This window comes from Anguilla rostrata, chromosome 4 (genome assembly GCF_018555375.3).
Source record: "Anguilla rostrata isolate EN2019 chromosome 4, ASM1855537v3, whole genome shotgun sequence".
Taxonomy (NCBI): domain Eukaryota; kingdom Metazoa; phylum Chordata; class Actinopteri; order Anguilliformes; family Anguillidae; genus Anguilla; species Anguilla rostrata.
Window position 1 is genome coordinate 37,188,135 of NC_057936.1, and position 26,757 is coordinate 37,214,891.

The 26,757-nt window shown below is 39.0% G+C and overlaps 1 protein-coding gene and 2 long non-coding RNA genes across 5 annotated transcripts in view; 1 reads left to right on the forward strand and 2 right to left on the reverse strand.

The window, feature by feature from the left end:
* The window catches only part of LOC135253326 (uncharacterized), a 29,088-nt gene extending 8,833 nt beyond the window's left edge, over positions 1 to 20,255 (reverse strand). Inside the window, exon 1 of the long non-coding RNA XR_010329585.1 lies at positions 19,710 to 20,255. This is a non-coding gene — a long non-coding RNA (uncharacterized LOC135253326). The remainder of the gene's footprint in view (positions 1 to 19,709) is intronic.
* On the forward strand, positions 1,760 to 20,392 carry LOC135253322 (C-C motif chemokine 8-like). Of its 3 annotated transcripts, XM_064332449.1 has the most exons (6): positions 14,410 to 14,996; positions 15,156 to 15,234; positions 15,356 to 15,445; positions 17,024 to 17,153; positions 19,562 to 19,632; positions 20,253 to 20,392. In XM_064332449.1, the coding sequence occupies exons 1-6, from the start codon at positions 14,985 to 14,987 to the stop codon at positions 20,270 to 20,272; spliced, it is 402 nt and encodes a 133-aa protein (XP_064188519.1). In that variant the 5' UTR covers positions 14,410 to 14,984; the 3' UTR covers positions 20,273 to 20,392. The 3 variants fall into 3 exon arrangements, with proteins under 3 accessions (XP_064188520.1, XP_064188519.1, XP_064188518.1); XM_064332450.1 differs by lacking the exons at positions 14,410 to 14,996; positions 15,156 to 15,234 and adding an exon at positions 1,760 to 1,839; XM_064332448.1 differs by lacking the exon at positions 14,410 to 14,996 and having other exon boundaries at positions 15,045 to 15,234.
* Positions 5,210 to 8,087, reverse strand: LOC135253327 (uncharacterized). Its single transcript, XR_010329586.1, has 2 exons — positions 7,323 to 8,087; positions 5,210 to 7,021 (listed from the first exon to the last, which is right to left on the reverse strand). It is a non-coding gene; the product is annotated as an uncharacterized LOC135253327 (long non-coding RNA).
* Positions 20,393 to 26,757: the final 6,365 nt, after the last annotated feature.

Consider the following 26,757-nt stretch of genomic DNA (forward strand, 5'->3'; position numbering starts at 1 on the left):
TCAACTGATACAGCTGTGGGGGCATGTAAAGTTACGTAAACAAGATTTCAATTCAACATCACAAAGTAAATCAAAAAGAAAAGCGCATTCCAGTTCAATTGTAGTCCGGTTCAACCCAAACCAGCTTGATGGGGTTTAAGTCCAGAGACTGTGCTGGCCATTCCATGATTTGAGGCCTACCATCTTGTTCTTTTCTTCTAAGATAGTTCTGACATAACCTGGTGGTATGTTCTGGGTCATTATCTTGCTGTTGGATGAACCCCTGACCAACTGGGAGTCAACCAGAGGAAATTGCATGGCACTGCAAAATGCTGTGGTAGCCCTTTTGGTTCAGGGTGCCAATCACTCTGTACAAGTCACCAATTCTGGATCCAGCAAAAGAGCCCCAGACCATCACGCTTCCTCCTCCATGTTTGACAGTTGGTGTCACACACTGAGGAACCATCTTTTCACCTACTTGACGGCGTACAAAAACCCTGTGTGATGAACTGAAGGATTCAAATTTTGATTCATCGGTCCATAAGACCTTCTTACAGTCTTCAGTAGTCCACTGTCAGTGCTTCATGGCCCAGGCAGGCCTCTTTTTTTTATTTAGCCATTTTAGCAATGGCTTTCATACTCGTACTGCCATTCGACCTGTCAAACCTGCAGCTCGAAGTCTTCTCTTCTTGTTGAAACTGAGACTTGCCTATATCAACCCCTTTAAGTTAAGCTGTGCTTGAAGCTGTTGTCCTGTGAGCCGCCTATCACACTAGCTGTTGACTCTCAGAAACTTGTCTTCTGATTCTGTTGTGGCTTTGGGTCTGTTGGACCTCTTTCTGTCAGAGTTTCCTCCAGTTTCCAAGTGCCTTTCAATGGTGTAGGAAACTGTACTCGCTGACACCTTGGCTTTCTTTGCAATTTCTCTAAAGGAAAGACCTACACTTTTAAGGGTTATAATGGTCTGTCTGTCTTCCTTTGTTAATGGCCTTTTTCTCGCCATTATGATGGCAGTATACTACTTCCTGCAGTACAATATTGTCCAAATAATCCTTCAGAGGGTGTAGTAATACAGTCTGTTCCGACACTGATTTTATTCAGACAAAGGGTTTGTAAGTGATCAACAAATGTTGGGACACCTGTAGGAATTGTTTGCATCAATTTCAAGGCTTAATTTATTTTCATTGCTGCAGAAAAGCTGTAAGTTGTTAACCTGTTACTTGTTCCCTGAAAAATGCCTTTTTTATAACTCTGAAATTGATATTATTTTTCAGTTTTTGGTAACCTAAACTTTTTTTTTTTTAACCTCTGGCAGTTTACCACTTACCTTTGTACCATTTCAGTTTAAATTTCATTAAAACTGAAAAAATGGGGGTGTTCTAAAACTTTTGACCGGTAGTGTATCTGTGGGTTTCTTCCATCAGAGATCAGAATCCATGACCACAGTCATCAGAGGGATAAGATATTTTTTTGTTTTTTTTGTTTACATTGCTATTCTCTGCAGACACCCACATCCAAGGTAAAATACTGTAATTTAATTATGACTGATACAGATATACAGTATACATTCATTAAAGCAATAAAAGTAATATGCCTGGTCTTTGAGACCTGAGAGAGAGTGCTGGAAGTTCCGGTTCCAAGTCCTCGTTTTCTGGCTCCAGATAGAGCTGCATGGTACAGTGGGCGGGTGAGGTTGGGTAGATGGTTTCAGCACCAGGATTGAGTCATCAGACCGGTTTCTTTTCATCTTCACCCGCTTTCCTTTTCTCCCCCCAAGGCACATGGAGCAAAACATGCTGAACAGGAACTCCAAGGAAGTGATGATGACACCACCTCAGCCATCAGTACATGGAGAAGATTGTGAGGCCCTGAAACTCCTTAACACCCTTGGATTTTATTTAATTAAATTATACAGCTTAATTCTTCAGTTCAACACCATTCCCAATTAAATCAAAATTAATATCCCTGCTGTTTATCAAAAGTCACAGATGAAAATGAGAAATCATTGAACATCATCTGGATTTCCCTGGTAAAAGCGACAAAGCTGCTGAAAAAATGTTTCTTTTAAAAGGTAGAAGATGAGCTGTTTTCTTAATTTTTTTAGTACATTAAAAAAGAGATAATAGTAATAAATCTCTCATAAAACAAGAATAAATCTCCCATAAAACAAGAATAAATCTCCCATAGATACGGAATTCAAATTTGCAAGGGTGAACTTTTAACTGTGTAATTTTGCTGTGGTTAATAAGCCCCCAGTAAGTCCCTTTTTTGTTTGCATTTGCCCTCAGGCTTTGAGTGGTAACAGATCAGTGCGTAAATGGTCACACCTCCACTCAAGTGAAATATCTGGATGGGTTCCAGGGTTTTTTGCTTGGCAGATAAAACCTTAATGTACATTAAGCCAAAGCATGTCTACACCCTCTGGAGTGTACCCATGGAGATCAGCCAATAGAAAATCAGATGTTCTAATATTTGCAAAGGTAACTCTGCATGAGAATAAGTATATAACTATTGAAAACATTTATAGACCTCCCTCTGCACCTGCTGAATCCTTTAACTGTATGATTTCTACTATAAATTATATTACTTGCAGAAATTAAATTATTATATTAGGTGACTTCAATGAGAATTGGATTGTTAAATCTTCTAGTAAAGAAAAAAACATTTTTGGAAATCTGAATCTAACTCAGTGAATGAGTGAGCCCACTCATGTTACACCTACACCTACAATCTCTGCTTGACTGGATACTGGTTTCACACCCAAATAGATTTTTAAAAGCAGGGGTTATGTCTGACTGCTTCAGTGATCATGCAATTGTGTACTGTATTTGGAAAATTAAACTACCAAAATTGCCACCCAAATTAATTAAAATCAGGCAATAAAAGAAAATGAATATAGATCAATTTATCAATGACCTAATTTCAATTAATTGGGACAGGTATCAACTAATACCAAATGTTCATGATGCTTGGCTTGACTTTTTAAATTCTGAATTCACTGAAGTTGTAGATAAACATGCTCCCTTGAAAACTACCAAGGTCAAGGGAAGTCATCTTCCCTGGATAACTTCTAATCTTATAACTATTTTCAGGCAGAGAGATACTGCATGGGCCACATTTTGAAAGTCCAAGGATCCTGCTGACTGGGAAAAGTACAGACAGTTGAGAAATACGAGCAAAACTATGACCAGAAATGCCAAATCCAATTATTATAAAGAATCTCTTGCTCATGACTTTAAAAACCGTAAACAATTTTGGAATAAAATAAAAACTATAACTAACTCATCTGATAAAACTTTACCTAATCAGATAAGAGTTAACGATGTTATATTGCATGATCCATGTTCAGTTGCTCAAGCATTTAATCAGCATTTCTCCTTGGTCTGTTCTTCCATAATGCCTGATCCATCTATTGGTGATTTTAACAATGTACTGTCTAGTCACAGCTCCTTCTCTTTCAGGAGAATAACACCTGTCGAGGTCCACAATGTCATTAATGATCTAAAAGTGAGTAGTGGTCCTGGGTTAGATGGTATTGAAACCAAATTTCTCAAATTATTGTCCCATATTCTCATGTACCCTCTTTGTGATCTTTTTAACATGTCTTTATCTAATTGTGAAATACCTGCCATATGGAAATGTTCACGTATCCCTTGCACAAAGGGGGCGATGTACTTGAACTCAATAACTATAGACCAATTTCAATAATATGTGCTATTGCAAAAGTATTTGAAAAACTAATCTATGATCAACTGTCATATTATCTCAATAAGTACAATATCTTATCACCTTTTCAATCTGGCTTTCGATCAAATCATTCCACAACTACTTCTTTGTTAAAACTTACAAACAATATTTTCTCTACATCTAATGATAGTAAATTAATAGGTTCAATTTTCATTGATTTGACCAAGGCTTTTGATCTGGTTGACCACTACCTTCTCTTAGATAAACTTTACTCTGTTGGTCTTGCACATAATGCTTTACTTTGGTTCAATTCCTATCTTCATAGCAGAAAACAATGTGTTGTCATACAAGGAAGCAAATCTGATATATTAGTACAACAACGAGGCGTGCCGCAAGGCTCGACTCTTGGTCCACTTCTTTTTTCCATTTTTATTAATGACATCCCTTCGATTTGTTCTGAATGTTGTGTTCAGCTTTTTGCGGACGATACGGTAATATACACATCTAAAACGAATTTATTACAGATTGAATCAGCTTTGCAGTCTGATTTTAATACCTTACAACACTGGCTCACAGCTAATAAACTACTACTCAATTAAACTAAATTTCACACTGTGATTTTCGGTACTCGCCAAAGCATTAAATCCAAATCTAAAGCCTATTCATGTGCTATTGTCTGTCTTGATGGCACGCCACTGCAAAGAGTTGAACACACCAAATATAGCTTGACTCTGAACTCTCATTTAAATGCCATATTAATAGTATTGTGAAGAAAATGAACTTTGGTATTGGGGTTCTCTACCGATCCAGAAACCGCTTCTCATTTACTGTTAGAAAGAAGCTTGCCTTACAACTCATCTTACCAACATTGGATTATGCCGATGTTGTATATCAGGCTGCATCCAAAACTAATTTTCTTCCTCTCAATATAGTTTATAATAAACGCAGATTTGTTCTTGGCTGTCCCCTCACAACTCATCATTGGACAATGTATGAAACTCTTAATTGGCCCTCTCCCATCATAAGAAGACAGCGACATTGGCTGCAGTTTATTTTTAAATGTATACATTTCAATTACCCTCCCTATTTAAAACAGTTTATGGTACCTTTCTCCTCTAATTATGAACTGAGACACTCTATACAGCTCTTTTTTTCTGTTCCTGCAGTCTCTAAGTCAATAGCTAAGAAAGCCTTTATGTTTAAAGCGCCCTCTGACTGGAATAATCTACATGTAAATATTCAATCCATATCATCTTTTCTCTTGTTCAGAAATGCCCTGTCTTCTTATTATAGGATCAGTTGTACATGTCCACAATAACACCTCTATAATTAGGGGTCCATGCAGCGAAGCTGGTGGAACCCTATTGTATCTGTTTGGATTATTAGGGGTCCAAGCAGCGAAGCTGGTGGAACCCTATTGTATCTGTTAGGATTATTATTATTAGGGGTCCAAGCAGCGAAGCTGGTGGAACCCTATTGTATCTGTTAGGATTATTAGGGGTCCAAGCAGCGAAGCTGGTGGAACCCTATTGTATCTGTTAGGATTATTAGGGGCCAAGCACCGAAGGTGCAGGGCACCTATTGTAATCGTTAGTATTATTATTATTATTATACTTTCTGCAATGCGAGTCTATGGCAGCCCATAGAACCCATTGGTGGTTTTTTATGAAATTTGGCACATTGATCAAGGACAGTCCAATGTATCCAGGCATCAAATTTGGGGTCAATCCGTGCATCTCTGTAGCGCCACGAACAGGCCAAACTTCAAGGTACATTTTTGCTTATAACTTTTGAATCATTTGTCCTAGAGTTGTGGGGGTTGTTTCCCCTGAATCCTTGGGTCATTCTGGCCAATGCACCCATTGTTGTTAAAACGTCATAATGAATAATGAATTTTCCACCATTTTGAATTTTATGTAAAACCTACTTTTGCGAACTAGTCCAACAGCCTTGATCCTATGACCACCAAATTCGGTTGGTATCTACAGACGGTGATGACCAAAAGTTATTCACAGAATTTTGCTAAAGCTAATTATATGGCCACTATGAGCCAATGAATTTTGAGGTGGGCGTGGCTTTTAACATAAAGGTGTGTAAATTCTGAACGGTTTGACCAAACTGTACGAAACTTCGTAGTCATATCCCAACCCATAACTGGAGGCTAACCCTCCATATTTGGCCCGATCAAACAAAATGGTGGCGCTAGAGAGCTCATTTCCTCTTTTGGCATAACCACTAAGCTGATTTTTTTTGAAACTCCGCACATTGGCATAGGGGCACTCCAAATGGACAGGGAGTAAATATGAAGCCGATTGGCCATATGGTGGTGCTTACATGAGCAAAAAGGTGTTTTTCTTGGATAATTTTGAACAAGCATATCTCCTGCTCCATTTGAGCTACAGTCATGAAATTTTGCACAGATGTGCAACTCGTCAAGGGTAACAAGTTTCCATAAGGACCCATAAGCTCCGCCATTTAGATCTTCCGCAAATTAGACTTAAAAAAAAAATGCTTCAGATGCTTTTTGCCATGGAAGTCTAGACTTTTTAATGTCATTATACGTTAACGACAGCAGATGGCGCCATTTAGCTATAAAATGGTTGCTTTTCACAAGGAGATGGTTCAATGGTATTAAAAATCCCAGTAGACATAGAACCCATTGGTGGGTTTTTATGAAATTTGGCATATTGATAAACGACAGTCCATTGTATCCAGGCATCGCATTTGGGGTCAATCCATCCATCTCTGTAGCGCCACCAACAGGCCAAACTTCAAGTTACATTTTTGCTTATAACTTTTGAACTGTTTGTCCTAGAGTTGTGATCTTTAGCGAATTAGACTTTTTCGAGAAATGCTTCAGATGTTTTCTGCCATGGAAGTATATGGCAGCCCCTATTACCGACTGGTCGGTTTTTACAAAACTTTGCAGAATGGTAGAGGATTATGCTGTTCACCCTGCGATGGACTGGTGTCTAGTTCAGGGGTTGTTCTGGTTGCTTGCCTGTCAGGTGCCCCAGTAGTGCTTGGCCCCTTCATTGCTGCTCGCAGCTATATTTATTATTATTATTATTATTATTATTATTATTATTATTATTATTATCATTATTATTATTCTCCGCTAAAAGTGTCTGAGGCTCAGCAACCATAAGTCCTATAGCAACCCAATTTGGTAGGTGGGTTCCTATGGCCCCCCACTACTCAGGCACTACAAATCACCTATGTCGGTCAGATGGTGGCACTATAACCAAGGGTCATGCTTATACAGCCATAACTCCCACACCATAAGTTAGATCAACACAAAATTTCATTGACCTATGCATCTGAACATGCTCTACATCTTTGCCATTGGGACCACCTATGTCCACCATACTGTTTGCCCACCATTTTGACTTTTTAGTTGGGGCGTGGAAGCTTTCTCCACTAAAATGTCTGAGGCTCAGCAACCATAAGTTGTAGACCAACCAAATTTGGTAGGTGGGTTCCTATGACCCCCCACTACTCAGGCACTACAAATCACCTATGTCGGCCAGATGGTGGCGCTATAACAAAGGGTCATGTTTAAAAGGTCATAACTCCCACACCGTAAGTCAGATCAACACAAAACTTTATCGACCAATGCATCTGAATGTGCTCTACAACTTTGCTATTGGGACCACCTATGTCCGCCATATTGTTTGCCCGCCATTTGGACTTTTTTATTAGTTGGGGTGCGGAAGAGCTGTAGCTCCAAATCTAAAGTGTTAAGACAATCTAGTAAACTTCTTTACGGCAAGCGGCTAGATGACATACATGACGACACAAGTAATCCGACACCGTAGGCTCTAGTTTTTATCAGTGAGGGGAGGGTCTGAACATCGCGCAAGCAATGGAAGACAGTGCCAGCCAGAGTGCATGCTAGGCTACTAAAAGTTTGTTAGTAAAAGCTTTTTGAGAGGATGAATCATTACTTTTCTTTGGCATGGATCCATTTGAAGACAATATCGGGTGAGTTTGTTTAGTCTTTGAATCTGTCATTATGCTGAGAGAAATCGTATTTTCTCAGTTTAATCTCTAAATTGACTGTAAGCTTAGGGTTGTAACTAGGTAGTTGTTTCATAGGTGACTTAGTCTTAACTCGTCTTAACTATTGCTTGTATTTTTGCATAGACTGCGTTGTTGCTGTTCTTGTTTGTGTTAATCAGTTTAACCTACAGGGTCCAAGTTGAACTATTCGGTTGTTCCCTGCACTTGGAACGGTACTTCTCTCTAGGGTTTTCGACACACTTGTTCCTGGTTATGGTTATACACTTTGTTGTATGTCGCTCTGGATAAGAGAGTCTGCCAAATGCCTGTAATGTAATGTAATGTAATATTCCGTAGCAACAAGATAAACCCGACATTAGCCCTAAAACATGCCAATACAGCAGTGAAAACGCTGCTCACTGAATAACAAAATAAGCGAGACAAAGTTTTTTAAAATTATACCATGTCATTCTACAGTCAATATCTAGGACTAAACATTGAATAAATATACAATCTTACCATTGGGATGGCAGGTATGCCATCCCGCCAAGTTACGCCTTGGCGGGGGCATGCCCCATACCTATACAGCACTGAGAGTTGGTACTTTTCAGGGTTCCCCACAGAAATAACCACAACAGCCACAGACACTCAGCCCTTAAAAACATTAAATTCTGTACATTCTGACCCCATTTCAACAGACAGATTTTATAAACAACTTCACGTCCACACAATAAAGCCCCAAACTAAGGGGATTTTGCGTTTTCTCCTTTTTCTTCTTCTCTTTCTTCTTCTTCTTCTTCTTCTTCTTCGCATTCTTATTTTTCTTGCCGCCTATCCCACTAACAACATGTCTCCCCATTGGACATTTTACCAACACCAGCCAAATCTTCACCTACAAGACCCAATCAAAAACTTGCATACACATGCAAAACACCCATGCCTTTTTATTCTGAAACATTTCCAGCATAAACAGCTAGTCTGCCTGTGGCCTAGTGGGCAAGGTTACAGTCTTGGGAACATAGGGTCCCAGGTTCAAGCCCAGCTAGGGACACATTTCTTTTACCTGCTTTTAACCTCACTAATAATTGTCTACTACTTCTCAATTATTGCTTTTGCACCATATCTACCCGCCGTTCACCGAACGTATACACTGCATTATGACGTACCGTCTGCACGTTCAGTTATTAACCGGCTACAATATTGCAAAGCCATATGGATTCAATGGGAGCTCTTCTGTGCTTACTTGCCTGTGTTCTTCTTTAAAACCACGGACAGGTTTGCTAATTATATTTCACGCATTGCAGACTGGTAAACCTCCGGTTGAAGGATTGAATCCCGCCTCGCCCTCAGGCAGATAATTTCCTCTTTTACACTAATGTTTTTTTTACGCTTATATTTCCTTTACCAAAACTCACTCACAGACACCCATATGCATTTCATGACGACAAATGTATTCCTTTTATTAAAAAATTACACCAGTTCACCACTGTGCCATTTCTACTAACTATGTTTCTTCACTTGGCTACCGAACAAAACCTTCTCATCAGCAAACGCCACATTTCTACATTCATGTTACCTCGCCCTGTTCTCTATCTAGCCACATACAAACAATTACTACGTATGTACGTTCTGAAACTCCCCATTAAAACATTACATTTAAAATCATGACTCACTCAAAATTATAACTACTAGTACTGAACATGAGAAAAGCACATCAGTGCAAAAGATTCCACATGTTACTTAACCCTCCACTTTAATGATTAATCCTTTATACAGACTGTTATATATACCGTTCGATAAGGAAACTAAGCTCGCTCATGGTAAACTTCATTTACTTCGCACTATAGTCTGTGATCATGTCAACCTTCACCTACATGCCCATTCTGCTAAAAACATATTGTTTCAACTCCGCAATTTCATCATTTCCCCTAATCTCTCTCACACTGTTGTTATTTTCTCATATGCAAAGCCTGCTGGGACATATGCGTCTGCTCCTATTCTCCACTATCAAGTTTTCCGGTTCTAGCTTAGCAAAACAGCGAAGAGGATTCCTACCTGCAGATAAGCCTATCAAAATGCCTTATAAACCTTACAAACACTAAAAGTGCATCTCCACGAAATAACAGACAACGGAGCAGGACAGAAGGGTACACAAGTTGCAACCAAAGGAGCTCTAATTCTACGGGCTTGCTGATTCTTTTGTCAATCAAGGCTCGTTGGATGGCCGTCAAATCCGTGAGTACATACACTGGCCATATTTCACCTGCGTTTCTGATGTGTTTACACTTACGCCACCGCACCCTTTGTCACAGCCACTGTTTTACATATATAGCAAACCGAAACTGCTAAACGGTACACGCTCATCAGACTGTACAAATTCACACAAGGATAGCCATAATCCACAACTGTTTATTACAGGGTCACTTCGCACTTCTCACTCTCATAATAAAACGCTTTGCAAAAAGAAATGATGTCTCATAAAAAACATGTTTTCAATGTACAAAAATGCCAAGTTACTCACACATACAAGACATACACCGTCTCTAACTCATTCATTCACACTGCCAAAATCCAGGCCTGCCATTAAAAGTATTGATATCAAAATGACGCCAAGTTACGATACTACAAACAATATAGGCTATCTTGCCTCACCGAAATTAAATAAGATGGTTTCCAAAGCAATGCTACCCAATATTTCCTCAATTCTTTCAAGTCACTTGGCCCTGTGTTTTGTCATCTTACCATTTTACAATGTCATGCAAACTTTGTGTCAGATCAAAGTGTCAAACATTTCGAATTGCCTCATGGAACACATAGAAATTAATGTAGAAAACTGCTGGTGAGTAACTACAGGAAGCATATTTCTCCAGAAAACATATGTTTATACTTGCTTCTGAACTGAATTTGAGTACATGCACAAGTTATTGTATATTTGCTACGTACAATAAATACTGCATGTAAAATACATATTGTACAAATGTAGCAGTGAAATGTTGTTACACTAGATTATAAACAGAGACCGTTGTTTTGACCTGAACTAGTGGATGGGCAGCGAACCTTTATTCTGAAGGAGCAAAGTGGGCAAGTTTGACTTCACAATTGTTGGGGGGAACTTCTTGGTTTTTATATTTATTTTTTACAAGGCGCTATGTTGTTTATTTGCCAAAAGCGATTTTCTGTACTTATTATAAGGTAAGTAGAATGCATGGAGTATGATTCTAAGTTAGTACTTTGTGTTAGGAAGAAACTAAAGTAATGGATTCCCCCGTTGTGGGTGGAAGTTCTTCTCCGTGCTAGTTCGCACTCATTCTGTTTCTGGACTTTGAGAGAGAAGGTATGCATTCCTCTGCTCTGTTATTTTTATTTTTATTACCACTTAAATAATATTTCTTTCTTAACATCGTTGGTATTGACATTCGCTGCAACTCGTGTATGTTTTGTGTTGCAATTTTCACGCACTGTGTGTTTATTTTCATGGATTAAACCTGTAGAAAATATCAACGGTATTAGCCGCACCAGCAAGGGCCCAGTCGATCTGTAGAGTGAAGATGCACTGTTCATGAGATTTCTACCTCTGTCATGTATTGAAAGTGGTGGTGTTGGTGGTTGGTATGTGCGGTGGAGCGCATGTATGGGAGCGAGACCTGTGTAGCTCACCATTGTCTTTTTGATATTTGAATGCAGGTATGTGAGTTTACATTATTTTGTATTTCATTTTATTTTATTTTAAATGAGAATTGCACACTTTTTTTATGGTTTTTGTACATATTTATTTTAATTGGAAACTACATTTAATGTGAAATATTGTTGTTACACTCACCCATAATGTGTTTATTTCTGCTTCTGGACTTCGAGAGAGTAGGTGCGGTGGAGCACATGTATGGGAGCGAGACCTGTGTTGCTCACCATTGTCTTTTTGATATTTGAACGCAGGCTGAGGAGCAAATAAATGGGCCTTCAGCTTACCTTGTCGTCGTAGCGTCATCTTTCACACACAAAAACTACACAACGCAGAGTGAAACCCGCTACACATACATACACAGTAAACTTTTTTTTCCCTCGCAGCATGTTACATTCACATTTACGAACACACACTTATACCAAGAAACATACTATCATTCACGCAACAGAACGGCTGGGCAGCGAAATACATAGCTACATACCAATACAAATTGGACACATACACGCCTATTCAATCAATCTTGACTGTGAGAAAGCCATCCACACATATGTTTGGCCTGTCCATGTAGTGCATGCTTACACATACAGGGCCAAGTGACTTGAAAGAATTGAGGAAATATTGGGTAGCATTGCTTTGGAATACATCTTATCTCATTTTGGTGATGCAAGATAGCCTATATAACTTGGCCTCATTTTGATATCTATACTCTTAATGGCAGGCCTGGATTTTGGCAGTGTGAATGAATGAGTTAGAGACGGTGTATGTCTTGTGTGTGAGTAACTTGGCATTTTTGTACGTTGAAAACGTGTTTATTATGAGATTGGTTTTGCGCGTAGAGATGTCCCTTTTGCGACTGAGTGGTCATATATTGTCTTGGACAATCCGCTTGTGAAATATACGTGCATTTGTGATCCCTGGGTAGGCTACCTTCAAAAATAGCTGTGCGTAATACCACACCTGTTGCTTACGGCGTTGTCGCCCTTTTTAGTACAATTTGGTTTGATTGACAATTCATTTATTCAGTAGGTGAGAGTATAAGCTTTCTAACGATGTATAACATGTCTGATTTTGCTTTTGGAATACCGTTTTATAGGTCAGCGTAACCGAAAATTTTCTTATCTGCCAATGTCTAAATAAATAATACAGTAGGCTACTCTGCGCGCAGCACGCAGGTCGCGAGTTGATATTTTGTCTTTTGTTTCGTTTTTTCTCAATGTCGTATTTATTATTTGAAACGTGTATTTATGTGTTATTATTCTATCTGTCTCTGTGGCTCTCTCTGAAATGTGCATTCTCTGCTAAGCTGAGCAGTGGATTGGAATATGTGTGTGACGCCTATTTTAGTTGCGGCGGCATTTCATGGTCATAGACAACTACTAAACACAGGTTCAGTAAGATACCACACCATAAGTCAGATCAACATAAAACTTCATCAACCTATGCATCTGAACATGCTCTACAACTTTGCCATTGGGACCACCTATGTCCGCCATATTGTTTGCCCACCATTTTGACTTTTTAGTTGAGGCGTGGACGCTTTCTCCGCTAAAAGTGTCTGAGGCTCAGCAACCATAAGTTGTAGACCAACCAAATTTGGTAGGTGGGTTCCTATGGCCCCCCACTACTCAGACACTACAAATCATCTATGTCGGCCAGATGGTGGCGCTATAACAGAGTCATGTTTAAAAGGTCATAACTCCCACACCATAAGTCAGATCAACAAAAAAAGTCATCGATCGATGCATCTGAATGTGCTCTACAACTTTGCTATTGGGACCACCTATGTCCGCCATATTGTTTGCCTGCCATTTGGACTTTTTTATTAGTTGTTAGTAGTTAAAGTGTTGCGACATCTAGTAAACTCCTTTATGGCAAGCGGCTAGAAGACATCCATGGTGAGGCAACTATAGTAATCCGACACCGTTGGGCCTAGTTTTTATCAGTGAGGGGAGGGTCTGAACTTCATAATGGACAATATTATTTATCTGGGCATTTATAAAAAATATTCTTTCACCACTCAAAAAATCGTATTCCGTCATAGCAACAAGATAAACCCGACAATAGCCCTAAGATATGCCAATACGGCAGTGAAAACGCTGCTCACTGAGTAACAAAATAAACGAGACGTTTTAAAAAATGATACCATGTCATTCTACGGTCAATATCTGGGACTAAGTATTGAATAAATATAGTGGTCATATATTGTCTTGGACAATCCCTTTGTGAAATATACGCGCATCTCTGATGCCTGGGTATCTTCAAAAATAGCTGTGTGTAATACCACACCTGTTTACGGCGTTGTCGCCCTTTTTTTTAGTACAGCCTGGCTTGATTGACAATTCATTTCAAGTCTATGTGGTGTTTACATCTGCAGTTATAAAGCTTTAAATAGGGTACCCCTAAATGGGCAAGGATTGGCAAGATTTAGCTTGTGCGCTACGGGGTTAATTCTTTACTAATGTTTTTAAATTTCTTCTTATTAAAGATTGTACTGATCAAGAATATATTTAAATGTATGTGATTATGGGAAGATCAATGAAGAACAGCAGGTATTCTGTGTTATGTCTAAGAATTTGTAACTAAGGAAAGACAGTGGCCTCCTTGTACACTGATGCATACTGACTAGAGAATCTTTGAACCCCAGTTGCAGCAGGAAAAATTGTAAACATTTACTTAGTGGAATTTTGTAACTTCTGTTGGGAAACAGTCTTGTGCAGAAGACCTTTGAGTTGCAAGATAAGAGAAAGGATACTGACCTAGAAAGAACTGATTTGCTATATCTAGTAATTGTATAGATTATATTCTATTAAAATAAATGAATGCAAATTAAAATAACAACAGCAACGGTAATGATATAAACAAAGTTTGTTAGAACATGGTGGTGTGTATATGAGTAAATATTTAATTTGGATTACAGCATGTATTGAATGCATTTAAAGTGCATGTACTTTTGAACTAGAAGATTAAACAATTGTTAATTATGAGAACAAATACTTGTTATTCAAGTCATGCATATACATTCCTCTGTAAGTGTGTGTAGTGAAATATCTGTCATTGATTAAAATTGAAGATTATATAATAGTTATTGTTAAACTAACTGGTGAACAATAAGTTTGACCTAGGCTGGGATTGGTTATTTTAAAAGGAAGATACATCATGGTAGGAGGAGATCTGGTTGTATAAAAAGGATGTAAAACATAATTCGAAGAAGCTCTCTGTGTTTCTTTATGGTACTGGAGACCTCCCGTAGGCCTACGTACATGAAAAGGATTATTGATTAAAAGAGAATAAAAAGATTATTAGAAGAAATCATAATTTCTAGTCTTTATTCTTACATTGCCGACTCACCCACCAAACCAAAGACGAGGTTCTCCTCCACACCATCCATTTACATTACATTACATTACATTTATTTGGCAGACGCTTTTATCCAAAGCGACGTACAAAAAGTGCATTTCATGGTCATAGACAACTACTAAACACAGGTTCAGTAAGATACCATACTTATTTTGTACAGCTATTTCTAGCCAAGAACACAGTTTAGTTCACATGGTGAACACTATTCAGACCTAACCTCTGCAAAGCCAACTAGGCATAAGAATAAGCTACAGTATTAGAACAAAAAAGTGCTGGGATGGGGCAACATGTAAGTGTCATGAAAAGGGGGGGGGGGACTTTTGACTTGTAAACCTATGCAATTAATGGAATAAAATGCTTTTTTGTGCAACCGATACTGCGGTCATCGATGAGCGATGCTTTATCACAGGCACATCAGAGGCAACTAGACTATATTTATCCATTGCAGGTTTTAGATGAATATGGGTGGAGGTGTTGGGGGGGCTGGGGCCAAAGGGAGGAGGTCTTATACGCAGTGTCATGGCACGGTGGGTGACGCATTTCCACCCTGATCATAAGCTCTTGGCAACTGAATGAGCGCATACGTATATATAAATCATCATAAACATTTGATCAAGTGCAACTCACTTTGTCTGCTCTTCCTGCCAGCTGAGATCAAAGAAAAAATGTCTGACTCCCGCAAGCTTGCCGTTTTGGCTGCCCTCTTCGTCATCTTTGGATGCGTGGCCTCAGACAGCCGTGAGTATTCATATTTATTTCAATTGATTGAAGTACCACTCCTTCTATCACCTGAATCAAACATGCAGTTAAGTTTCAAATAATTTATTTAAATGCATTTAAAATGCATCATTCTTACAAGAATATATTTGATTTAGAGACATAAAACATATCGATATATCATTCTGTGCATATACAGAATATTATTCATTATTTTTATTGTACTCGTTACAGGAGTGCTTTTATATCTAACTGTAAGGGCGATGGACCTGTACATGCAAGACATGCTTTCTGTAGTCAGCCTGGAAGTGTGCTTCTTCCATATGTCCATTTAGTTCATACCTTGTTCAGCTTTACAGTACACAGACAAAGTGTTTAATTTAATTTCCCAAGCATCTTTCTGCGCATGCCGATCGTGGCTGTCGTGATGATAACCAGCTGGCTGACGTGTCATCTCATTCAACTCTTCTTTCAGAACAGAAATCCTACCGGGTTTTGGAAAGCCTTTCCTGCAATGGAGGGAATTAATATTGATACTGAATTCACAGCACAAAGTGGGGGTCATATACAAGTCCCTCTCAAGTGTTTCATTTGACTTTTCAGTTGTTTCATTTTCACAGACATTTGGAGAGGCAGGCCAACACTGTTGACTCACTGAAAAAGATTTAACAGGGTTCAAAGGTTATAAAATCCCACTGCAAAATCAGTGCAGGTTCTTGTACCAAAGAACAGTTGTAGATAATGAGAGCCAGAACAAGCTTACATTATTAAGCCAAAATAACTAAGAGAATTTTTTCCATGGATATTCATTCATGCTTTTTATTAAATTGGCTATTAGGATTATATATATTATATATAATTATTACATAGGTTTTCATTAACTATGCACACTCACACCTAATGCTGGCTTCACCAAATAGTCAAGTTTTTTCTTCCTATCAGTGTGGGCATGTTTTGCCCTTGCCCTGTGGTTTTATGGCAAGATGGGTAGTGTGATGGGGGATGGGTGAGTGCCTTTTGCTACTTTTGTACTGATAAGGGAAATGTATTCAGCTCAAAACATCTTTTGCCTATATGTTCATCCATCCTTCCAGTACCTTTTAAACAGGAAGGGCTTTTGGGGATTTGCAATAAGGCTTATTCCACTTGTGTGTGGCATTGCAGCATAGCTGACCAACTGTAAGTATCATGCCTAGCAATCATGTACAGCAGGACTATAAATTGTAAAACACAGGATTCCTTTTTAAAACAGATAGTCTGCTTATATCCCGACAGTTTGAATGTGTTTGTGGAAATGTGTGAGTGTACTGTGTGTGTGTGTACATGTGGAGGAGTGGCCTTTTAATCTGACATATTCAGGCAATACAATGTGCATCTTACTACATTGTTAAAATATCAAACCACAGACTGTAATATTTAAATTCTTTAATCGGTTTCAGCCGCCCCATGGTTCTGTTGTTCAGATGGTTTTCAGAGCAAGCTAGTTTCTGGTACTGTATATAAAACAGAATCAGGGGACTTGCTTTCTGGACCCCTTGCTGGAATTTAAAAACTTTTCAATTCAAAGCCACTGATATTGACTCTCTGATCTGTTTTCAGATCGTCGTATGGATAAGGTCATCACCCGGTGCTGCAAGTCAGTGAGTTCCATGATTCCGAAAAAAATCCGCGATGAGATTATCAGCTACACACACCAGAACGCCTTGGATCCTTGTGTGCATGCCATCATGTGAGCTCTTATTGTTTATTTGCTTCTTAATTGTCCTTATCCACAGGTATATTTTATATTTCATGCACCGCAAAATGGCACACCCACGATCAGATTTTTAAATCCCATATTTTGTGATCCAGGTTCAGACAACTCAGCCACATTTTGTCCTGGTATTTCAAAGCAATTCAGGATAGGATCACCCTGATCCAGATTCAGACTTTTCAAGATTACCAGATCCTGATTATCAGGATCATTAATGTAGTATACAATTCATTTCAAAATACATTTCAATATAAAAAAGATGGTAGAGTTTGGGATTCGGTTATCCCATCAATGGATTTTTTCTTCCCTGACGGCACGGGCATATTCCAGGACAACAATGCTAAGATTCATCGGGCTCAAATTGTGAAAGAGTGGTTCTGGGAGCATGAGGAATCATTTTCACATGAATTGGCCAGCACAGAGTCCTGACTTTAACCCCATTGGAAGTCTTTGGGATGTGACTTTACGGAGTGGTTTGACTCTCCCGTCATCAGTACAAGATCTTGGCAAAAAATTTATGCAATTCTGGATGGAAATAAATGTTGTGACGTTGCATAAGGTTGTCGAAACAATGCCACAACGAATGCGTGGTGTAATCAAAGCTAAAGGCGGTCCAACAAAATATTAGTGTGCAACTTTTTTTGGCCAGGCAGTGTATAGGCTAAACGTCCCTATTAAGCCCACCAATCCGCTTTCGATTTTTAATGTAACTGCCCAATTAGTGAGAACTTTTAGTTATAATGAAAGTCTAATCTCTCATTGAAGTGTCAATAATTCTTATACCGATTTCTAATGTTTATTGTTAATTGTCAAAATATTCAAAGTCTGGTATGGGCTTATGGTACTAACGTACCCTTTAGCCCATGGTGTTCCAAAAGCCCACTCATGATTTGTTCATAAATAAATATATATTTAAAAAATCTTAACAATACAAACTTGTTCTATTCAAATCTGTAATCTCTTAGCTCTCAATAGCTATTTTCATTTCGTCTCCACTCCTATCCTATGGCCTGTAAATTTGAAATAGGCATGACCAGCCTTTTTGCTGTGTTGTCAACACAGAAAAAGTTAAACTTACAACATGTCTTCTTTGGAATGTAGCCAAAAAACTATTTACGAACAAAATCAAAACTATAGTGGAAATTACTCTTCAATACTTCATCTTTCAATATGTGTTGTCATTTTGTCTGTATCTCTATCCTATGGTGTGCTGTTGGCATTTGAAATTGGCCAAAATTTCTGGTCCAGTCAGCTGATTGAAAGTGTAGGTGTTTTTATGAAGATTTCTGAAGGTGTAATATTCTAACATATGTCTCATTCAAAACACTAATCACTTAAATTTTGATAAGTGAGTACTTTCCAAAAACAGGAGTAGAAATATACAAAAAATGTTATTTTCTGAGGGTACCAAAATCACCTAAGTTTTTTTGCAACTTCTGGGATCAGCAGGCACATGCCACACATGTGCTTCGATAACTCAATATCGACAAATGTGATTGACTTACAATAAAAAGTGTCATTTACGTAACAAGCAGCTTCATTCGAAAAAACATCACACAGCAAAAAATGATGATGTAGTTTTTTTTAATTTGACTCAGAAGTTGCAAGTGGGCTTATATGGTACGTGGGCTTAATAGGGACGTTTACCCTAATGGGTAAGGAGTTGGTTTTGTAACCTGTCACAGGTTCGATTCCCCAGTCAGTCACTGCCGTTGTACTCTTGAGCAAGGTACTTAACCTGCATTGCTTTAGCATATATTCTGCTGGATAAGAGTGTCTGCGAATGAGTGCGAAATCCCTCTAATGTAATGTAATGTCTTCTTAAATCTATTTCATTGAAAGCAGGAATGGTAGTTGTGAGTAAAAAAAAAGTATAACATATTTTTTACATATTTATGCATTACGTATTCACTGCTTATTCTTGCTAATTACTGAATTTCACCTTGTTTCTCATTAATTTGTTACTGGCTGCCCTGTACCGATTCACACATATAGTTCATTGTTAGTTATTGTACTGTGATGCATGTACAATTAATATACCATGATATTGTAAGTCCTTTTGACTAAGTGTGCCTGGTAATTTAAATGTCATATTTAAATAATCATATATTTTAATATTATAAGCTCCCAAACTTTGAGTTTGCCATTGCCAACCAATCCAATCCCTAACCCTTTAGTCCTTGGGGAATATTTCGGAATATAGTCATGTCGATTAATAACTTTAATAATAATACTTTTTATAAAAACCATGCCATAAAAACAGTGTCCTAAAATATTTGTGCCCCATGCTGAAAAAATGTGCAAACAATGACTTACTAAACATGCATAAATATTTAGAATTACTGTTGAATTTAGTTGTCTGACATCTGCTTTCACCTCTCCAGATTTCAGACAAAGAACAATGGCAAAGTTTGCACTGACCCCAACGCACGCTGGGTACCAAAGAAACTAAAAGGTACAATAATAATGCAGTACATTTTATAGACACCATTTAGCAAAATTGGAAGTTTGTATTTAATTATTTAATATAACCTTTCATACTTTAAAATGTACATGTACATACACATACACACAGACACGCACACATACACGCACACACATATAGACCCACACCAGTACAACCATCGACACACACACACAAACATATACACACACAAACCCACAAACACACCTACACACACATGCACGCAGGCACGCACACACACACACACACACACACACAAACAAACACATTAATGAACAGACCACTACCCCTCTGCAGAAGCACATATTTTGTTTTGTTTACTGGTTTGTTTTATCATCAAACTTCTCTGCTTTCCTTTACTTATAAATGTTAAATTGGGGCTGCCAGGAAGTTTGTATTGGTTTGTATTTAATTATTTAATATAACCTTTCATATTTTAAAATGTATATTCTGTTTCATCATTCAAAGATTCCTTGTTGTGACTGAGTAATTGATGCAGGAACAGTGAGAGAATTTTAGTGGACCTGGGAGATTGGGTGATGTGCCCTGTCAGCACGATGGGAATTATAATGTGATATAATGTAATGGTGATTTTGGTTCCTTTTTTTCAGAATTGCAGAAACAATCGTGAGGACAATGTGGAAATGGGCTTTGGAATGGATTCAAGGTTTTCTTCCAGGCAAATTCTTTTCCCTGATTATTACTGTATCTTACTTTAGCCCTGACTATTAAAGTTTAAGAAAAAACTAAATTCTATCTTTGTTTTTCTTAGATTTTTCTGATTATGCTGTATGTCAATATGTGCTTATACTGTACACTATACTGTATTTATTTACTGTATTTCTTTACTAGCATCTGTGAAGCAAAACCCAAGTTTTTTAGTTTTTCAATCAACAAAATGTGCCTGTTGATTCCATTTTGATCCTAAGTACTTACTTGTTCACATCCTTGGAACTAGCTTTATGTTGGGACTTTGCAAGCATAACATTTAACCGGAGCAAGCTAAAGACTTAATGACAGCCCAACTGAAATCCTGTGCAGGCTTTGTGTGATTAACAGGCTTGCAAGGTTTTGTAAGCATCACCTCACTGAAGCTGATTTCTTTTTGCATATTTAAGCATCTTCCATGTGTGCGTTCAGCTGCATGTTCTTCACAAGTCATTTTTATTTACTCGTCAACATTTTTATCCTGAACATAGATAAATATAATTTCTCAATGCGCTGTTTGATCTGTTAGTATATCACTTTTGGTTTCAGCAACTGAAGCAGTTTGTCTAGATCTTAAATTCCCAATATAAAGTTTCTTGTGGTACTTTAGGTCAGTAGTTCTGAACCTCAGTCCAGGGGTCCCCCTGTGTATGCTGGTTTTTGTTCTGCAGTGATAGCGTGATCCTCCTGTTAAAACATAACTGGGAATTCAATATCAAGATGAAATAAAAATGGGGGTAATTCATAGTTATTAATGATTTTTATTAATTTTTTTATTTAAAGTAATAATCAATTCAAATCGAAGATTTTCATAAAAATAAATGTCTGTTAAGTCACTATCTATTGCAGAATTAGGTAACACAATGGTGATTGAGCCTATTATTATATTAATTTATATTATTATTATAATAATTTATGATTAAAGAACTGGGTGTCTGTGGCGACATTCCCGGGAAAAAATCACAAGTGGCGCATAGTTAGTGACGCGTTTTCCATCACCCATCAGTGGTTGGTCCGCCAGAGAGGGTAGGCGGAGCTAACGCAACAGGCTCGCTCTTGAACTCACTTGTGTGTGAGCGGTGTACTGTTTTTCCCGGTGTCTGCTATCGTTACAATAACAGCGAAACCTCTTATGTGTAACATAAGAGGTCATTATTTGTTTATGTAGATTTCATATTACATTTGATAACATTTTAACGTTACTAAATTACATAGCTATTTGCACAGCAGCTAACGCTAGCTACCGGACCATGTCCTGAGTAAATCTATCGTTGTTTCCGTTGCAGCACTTTAGACACAAGCAATATCGAGAAAATCCTGAAATTTCTTCTTACAGTGAAGAGTGCCATGACCCTCAACCGTAGTGTTTTTTCCCCAAAGGTATTTCTAGATGTAGCCTAATTTTGCCGCTGTGTTAACACATTTGTACAGTTGCCGGTTCACCGTAAGAAGAATTTTTAGGATTTTTCCGATATTGCTTGTGTCTAAAGTGCTGCGAGGGAAACAATGATGGATTTACTCTGTAGCCACATCTGTCCAAAATGTAAACAAGTCAGGCAGTTTTCACGGTCGGGAATTTTATGACAACGTTGCAATGTAGCTAACTAAAGGCCAGTTCAGATCAATGATTCGCAACGAGACTGGATGCAACTTGCAAAATTCCAAGACGTCTGATTGTAAACGTTCTAAAACTATACATGGCGATTTGACAAAGTGGGTCTTTTGAGACCCCAGGCAACGGCTTCAGATGTTCTGCAACTAACCAGTTCACACCGCTGCAATTTTCTCGGCAACATTCTAAAACTGTTTCGTCTCGTTGGGAATCATTGATCTGAACAGGCCTTAACGTTACCGTCATTTACATTGCCATCAAGTTCATCAATATATTATAATGATCGGAATAAAGCCAGGGTATAGGTGGAGCAGAGCCGGGTCTGATTTCTGTGTAAAGATGTCTAAATAAAACTAAATAAAATAATACGGCAGTATGGATTAGCGTTTTTATTATTTTATTACGCTTCCTCATATGTTTCTTCAGCCTTGATGCCCTTTTTGATGAAATCTCCTTTGTTTTTGTTTTATTTTTCTTGTTCTGATTGCTAATTTAACACCCAGTTCAGCTTTATCCTCGAACAGTTTAGCCAGCAAAACCAGAAAGACCAGGGGTACCATTTTGCAAGGCAGTTGTTTCAAAAATATCACACAACAATCATTCACGAAAAAGACTGTTTATTGTGCACGAGACACATAATTGCACGAGCCACAGCGAATCCTTCTCTGCACTGTAAAGATGTTCATACCGGGTAAAAGGTGGATAAAGAACGTTTATGGAAATTGATCATCACTAATTCTACCCCAGGTCTGCTACAGCATTTTAACCCGGATCAGCAGTGTAAAGACAGCTTAAGTTAGCCTATAGACAATGAATGAGTATGTAGGCTACATAACGTTACTTTTATAACAACCGTTTTTTATTCAGTAAATAGTAAGTGTTATAGTTGGCGTGGCCCAGGTGCCAACTGACTGATGTCACACAGGCGACACTGGTTGGATCCGGTTGGATCTATGGGAAGTGAGGTCCAAAAACACACCTGCAATTGCCGCTTCTCGCCATTGGTACCGCCAAAGAGAACGAAACGGAAATCTTCGAGATTGTAATGTGGCAGCGAGTACTCACACAAGCGCATCCATAATAACATTTATAATTTTAAGTTGCCAGACAACGCCACCCTGGGAATTTCACCCAGGGAAATGTTTTAAATCTGAACACAAGACACACAGGTTCGTAACACTCAAAAGGGCAGAGACGCGGTTCCAATTTGTAAAGAAAATAGATCTTTATTTTACACTCAACTATTAAAATATGTTTAATACACCATTTTAAAACACCATTCATGCAGGGAGGGAAAGGGGAACCTGATCAGGGCTGAGGCTTACCGGATGGACAGGGGCCAGTGGGGAGGAAGTCACCCAAACCAAAAATCACCCACGCACACGTGAAACACACGCACACACGGTTGTGACGACTCAAATCCCAGGGAGCACCGCACACAAAAAAAGGGGGGGGGGAATCCCGCCACCAGCACCGCCACCGACCTCAGCAACTGAAAAGGGATAAAACAATTAGTGGAAGGGAAATCAGGAAAATAAACAAATGAAAATAAAAACCAACTTGTCTTAATATAAAACCACAGGAGAAATATTTAAATTAACCCAAAAACAGATAAGGACTGAAGGGGGCAACTAAAATAACTAAATCAAAATGAACAAACAGAAGTAATCAAAAAAAAAGATGTATATTAATAATTAATCCAAAGAAATAAACCACAAATCATCCACACAATTACGGGAAGGGGATTTTAACCCCGGCTAAAAGCCTTGTGTATAGCCAAACAGTCCGGTCTTTGTATAGAGAAACAGCAGAGCAGCTAGCTTTGCAATACAACCATGCAGGACACAGAATGTAGCGATCAGCCAGAGGCAGCCGTGCGAAAAAGCAGCATACAAAAGGACATACAGCGCAGCACAAGCAATGGAAAAGTGGCAGCCGGAGACAGAACAGCAGCAGCTCGTCACGTTTTGATGATGTTCAGTAGCGGCGGTGAATATCAGCTGATTCCAAAATATCACCTTCATCCGCAGGGCATTAGCACAGAGGAGGGAGGGAGAGGGGCCCATGCACCCCAGCAACTCAGCTACCAGCGCTTTAACCTGTGACCACACCAGCATTAGCCAATAGCATAGCATACACTAATGCTGAGAGAGAGGGAACACTTACCACAGCGAAACCAAGCGAGCGGCACACAAGCCAAAGACGCACTCAACGGTGGGGCGCACCCACAACTCTGTAGCGCAAAATAAACGCCATAAGCATTCAATCAATACGACCAATAACCAGTGAGTTGAAGCAAGAGCAAACGTACCTGTCGGACAGCAACAACCCCGCAAAAACGGAGGAGCAGGACGGGCCCACTCATGTGACCAACTCATAAACTCAGCTGGCCTAGAGTGACACACACCTGGACGCACAACAGAGTACGAGAAACAATATTTCTATGCTGCTACAGTAACTTTAACCTTTATTTAACCAGGTTAGTCTCATTGAGATTAGAAATCTCTTTTTCAAGAGAGACCTGGCCAAGAAAGCAGCAGTCGATACAATAATCACCGCAACCCAAGATGGCCGCAGAGTGAGTGAGCTGACTTGAGCTAAAGTCTGCTTGCCTCCTTAATTATATATAGTCACATCTAACAATCTTGTGGCTCTAAATTACTTAAAAGCTGTTTAACTTTGTTTGGCAAAAGGACAGATTATTTCTACTTTTACCAACTTCCAAGCCAAGTCGCCAAACAATGGATCAAGACCAGATGAAAACCCTATCTGATGCCATCCAACAGATTAAAACGGATATGATGACTTACTTTGATACTAAAGTGGATCCCATTCTTTGCACTTTAAATGGTATTGAGGGCTCCTTATCTACACTGGGAGAACATGTTTCACAACTGGAACAGCGTGTATAGGAGCAAATGAGGACAACATGGGTCCACTCCACTCGGGTCAAACAACTTGAAAAAGATAACTCTTACCTAATGGATAAAGTTGAGGACCTAAAGAACCGGACTAGGTCTGCAAATCTCCGTTTTGTCAGAGCATCCGAATCCGCAGAAGGCCGTGACATGCTTAGGTTTATGGCCCGTTTGATTCCACAGCTTCTTGGGCAAGACAACTTCCGAACTTCGCCGGCTATAGAGAGGGCTCATCACTCCTGTTGTCCGACGGAATGACAGATCCAGTCCGAGGCCTATCTTGATAAAGCTAGTACACTTTCAGGATAAGGTAAAGATGCTTCGACTTGCCCGTGAAAAAAAGAGCTGATCTTCAACGGGAACCGAATCTTCATATACCCCGATTACAGCGCTGACCTGACGAAGAGACGTCGGTCCTTCGACCCGGTCAAACGGAGACTTCGGGAACTTAAACTAAAGTACTCCCTTCGTTATCCCTGCACACTGAGTGTGTTGGTTGATGGCAATGAGCAACTATTCAGTGACCTCAAAGCTGCTGAAGCTGTCTTCATGTCCTCCGTGAATTCTCCAGCATAAGTCCCTTCCGAAGCTATTGGCTAACTTTAGCCAGCTATCCGTCACAAAGTTTAGGAAGACTGCCCATTATGAACCATGGCGACACTCTCTCGAGATACAGCTGGGGACTGTATGAAATTACTCATTTTTGTTATTTTGGCTGCTACTGCTGGGATGTTTACATCCAGCCGGTTCACTGGTATGGTTCGCCGTGCGTGTGTGTGAGTCAGCGACTGTAAGTCAAATTGCCTCCAGGGGGCGTCTGGTTCGTGACGTCACAGCCCAATGTTAAAATCCTATTGACTTAAAAAAAAATAATTGATTGTAAAATATCTATAGCGATTAAAAATAAAGGAAAAAAATAAAGTTTTTTTGGGACCGTCTTTCTCTGCCATAGCATGTGCTTGGTTATATTTATTTCAATCTCTGGAGGGAAAAAACGGATTTATGTCGATTTACGATCTGTTGGTGGTCCCGAACTACACTAACTCAAAGTCGCACGGATACACGTCACAACCACGTGTGCTTGTAAGTCTACCCGCCAAGTGCGGTGCCTAGGCTGCCCCTAACTGCTTGTCTGGGATCAGATTTCTCTTCCCAGGTCCTAACTTTAACCATTAGTAGAGGTAGAAAGTAACTGACCCAACACCGATGGCTAGTTAGCTATAGGCAACCTACGACAAACGCGGTGTCACTGGTTAGCTTAAGGCATTTTTTCAATGGTCAGGACAATAATGTTAAGAAGGGAGAAAATCATTCCAAATCCAACCATGTAGAGTTGGTCATATACAGCCAGGGTAGATTAGCGGGTCTGTCAGCGCCAGCATGAAAGATATGGTTTATAAAGTTTCGGTTAGCTAACGTTAACGTTAGGAAGGGCTGGATCAGCAGGTAGCTAGCTGTCAAAGTCAGGTTTATTTGTCATTACAAGCCGTATTTGCTGTACAGTACACGATGTAACGAAACTTCGTTTCGCAAGGCTTCGGTGTAACCATAGACCGTATAGGGGTGAAATAGACTTTCAGTCTGCTCACAGCACTGAAGGAATACACTCATTGTGAAAATTAGAATGACTGCAGTTGCACTTAGACAATAAAGGTGCAACAGTTGCGGTAGGCAAGAGGTAGACAATTTCTAATGAACAGTTTTATTAAAACATAGTAAGTAGTAAACATATTGTCGGTAATTTATCGAAAACCATGCTGGCTAGCTATATTGTTGTTGTGTTGTGATAAAAATATATACGACTCCATTTTAAATCATGTCTTAAGTTAGATAGGTTAGGTTGTACTCTTTTATACGGTCTATGGTTGTACTTTATAG

Excerpts from the sequence above, each read along its gene's own strand:
- LOC135253322 (XM_064332448.1), top strand. The coding sequence starts at position 15,096 with ATGAGCGATGCTTTATCACAGGCACATCAGAGGCAACTAGACTATATT. Across the intron at positions 15,235-15,355 it reads ATACGCAGTGTCATGGCACG|CTGAGATCAAAGAAAAAATG; the intron begins GTGGGTGACGCA and ends TCTTCCTGCCAG. Across the intron at positions 17,154-19,561 it reads CCTTGTGTGCATGCCATCAT|ATTTCAGACAAAGAACAATG; the intron begins GTGAGCTCTTAT and ends TCACCTCTCCAG.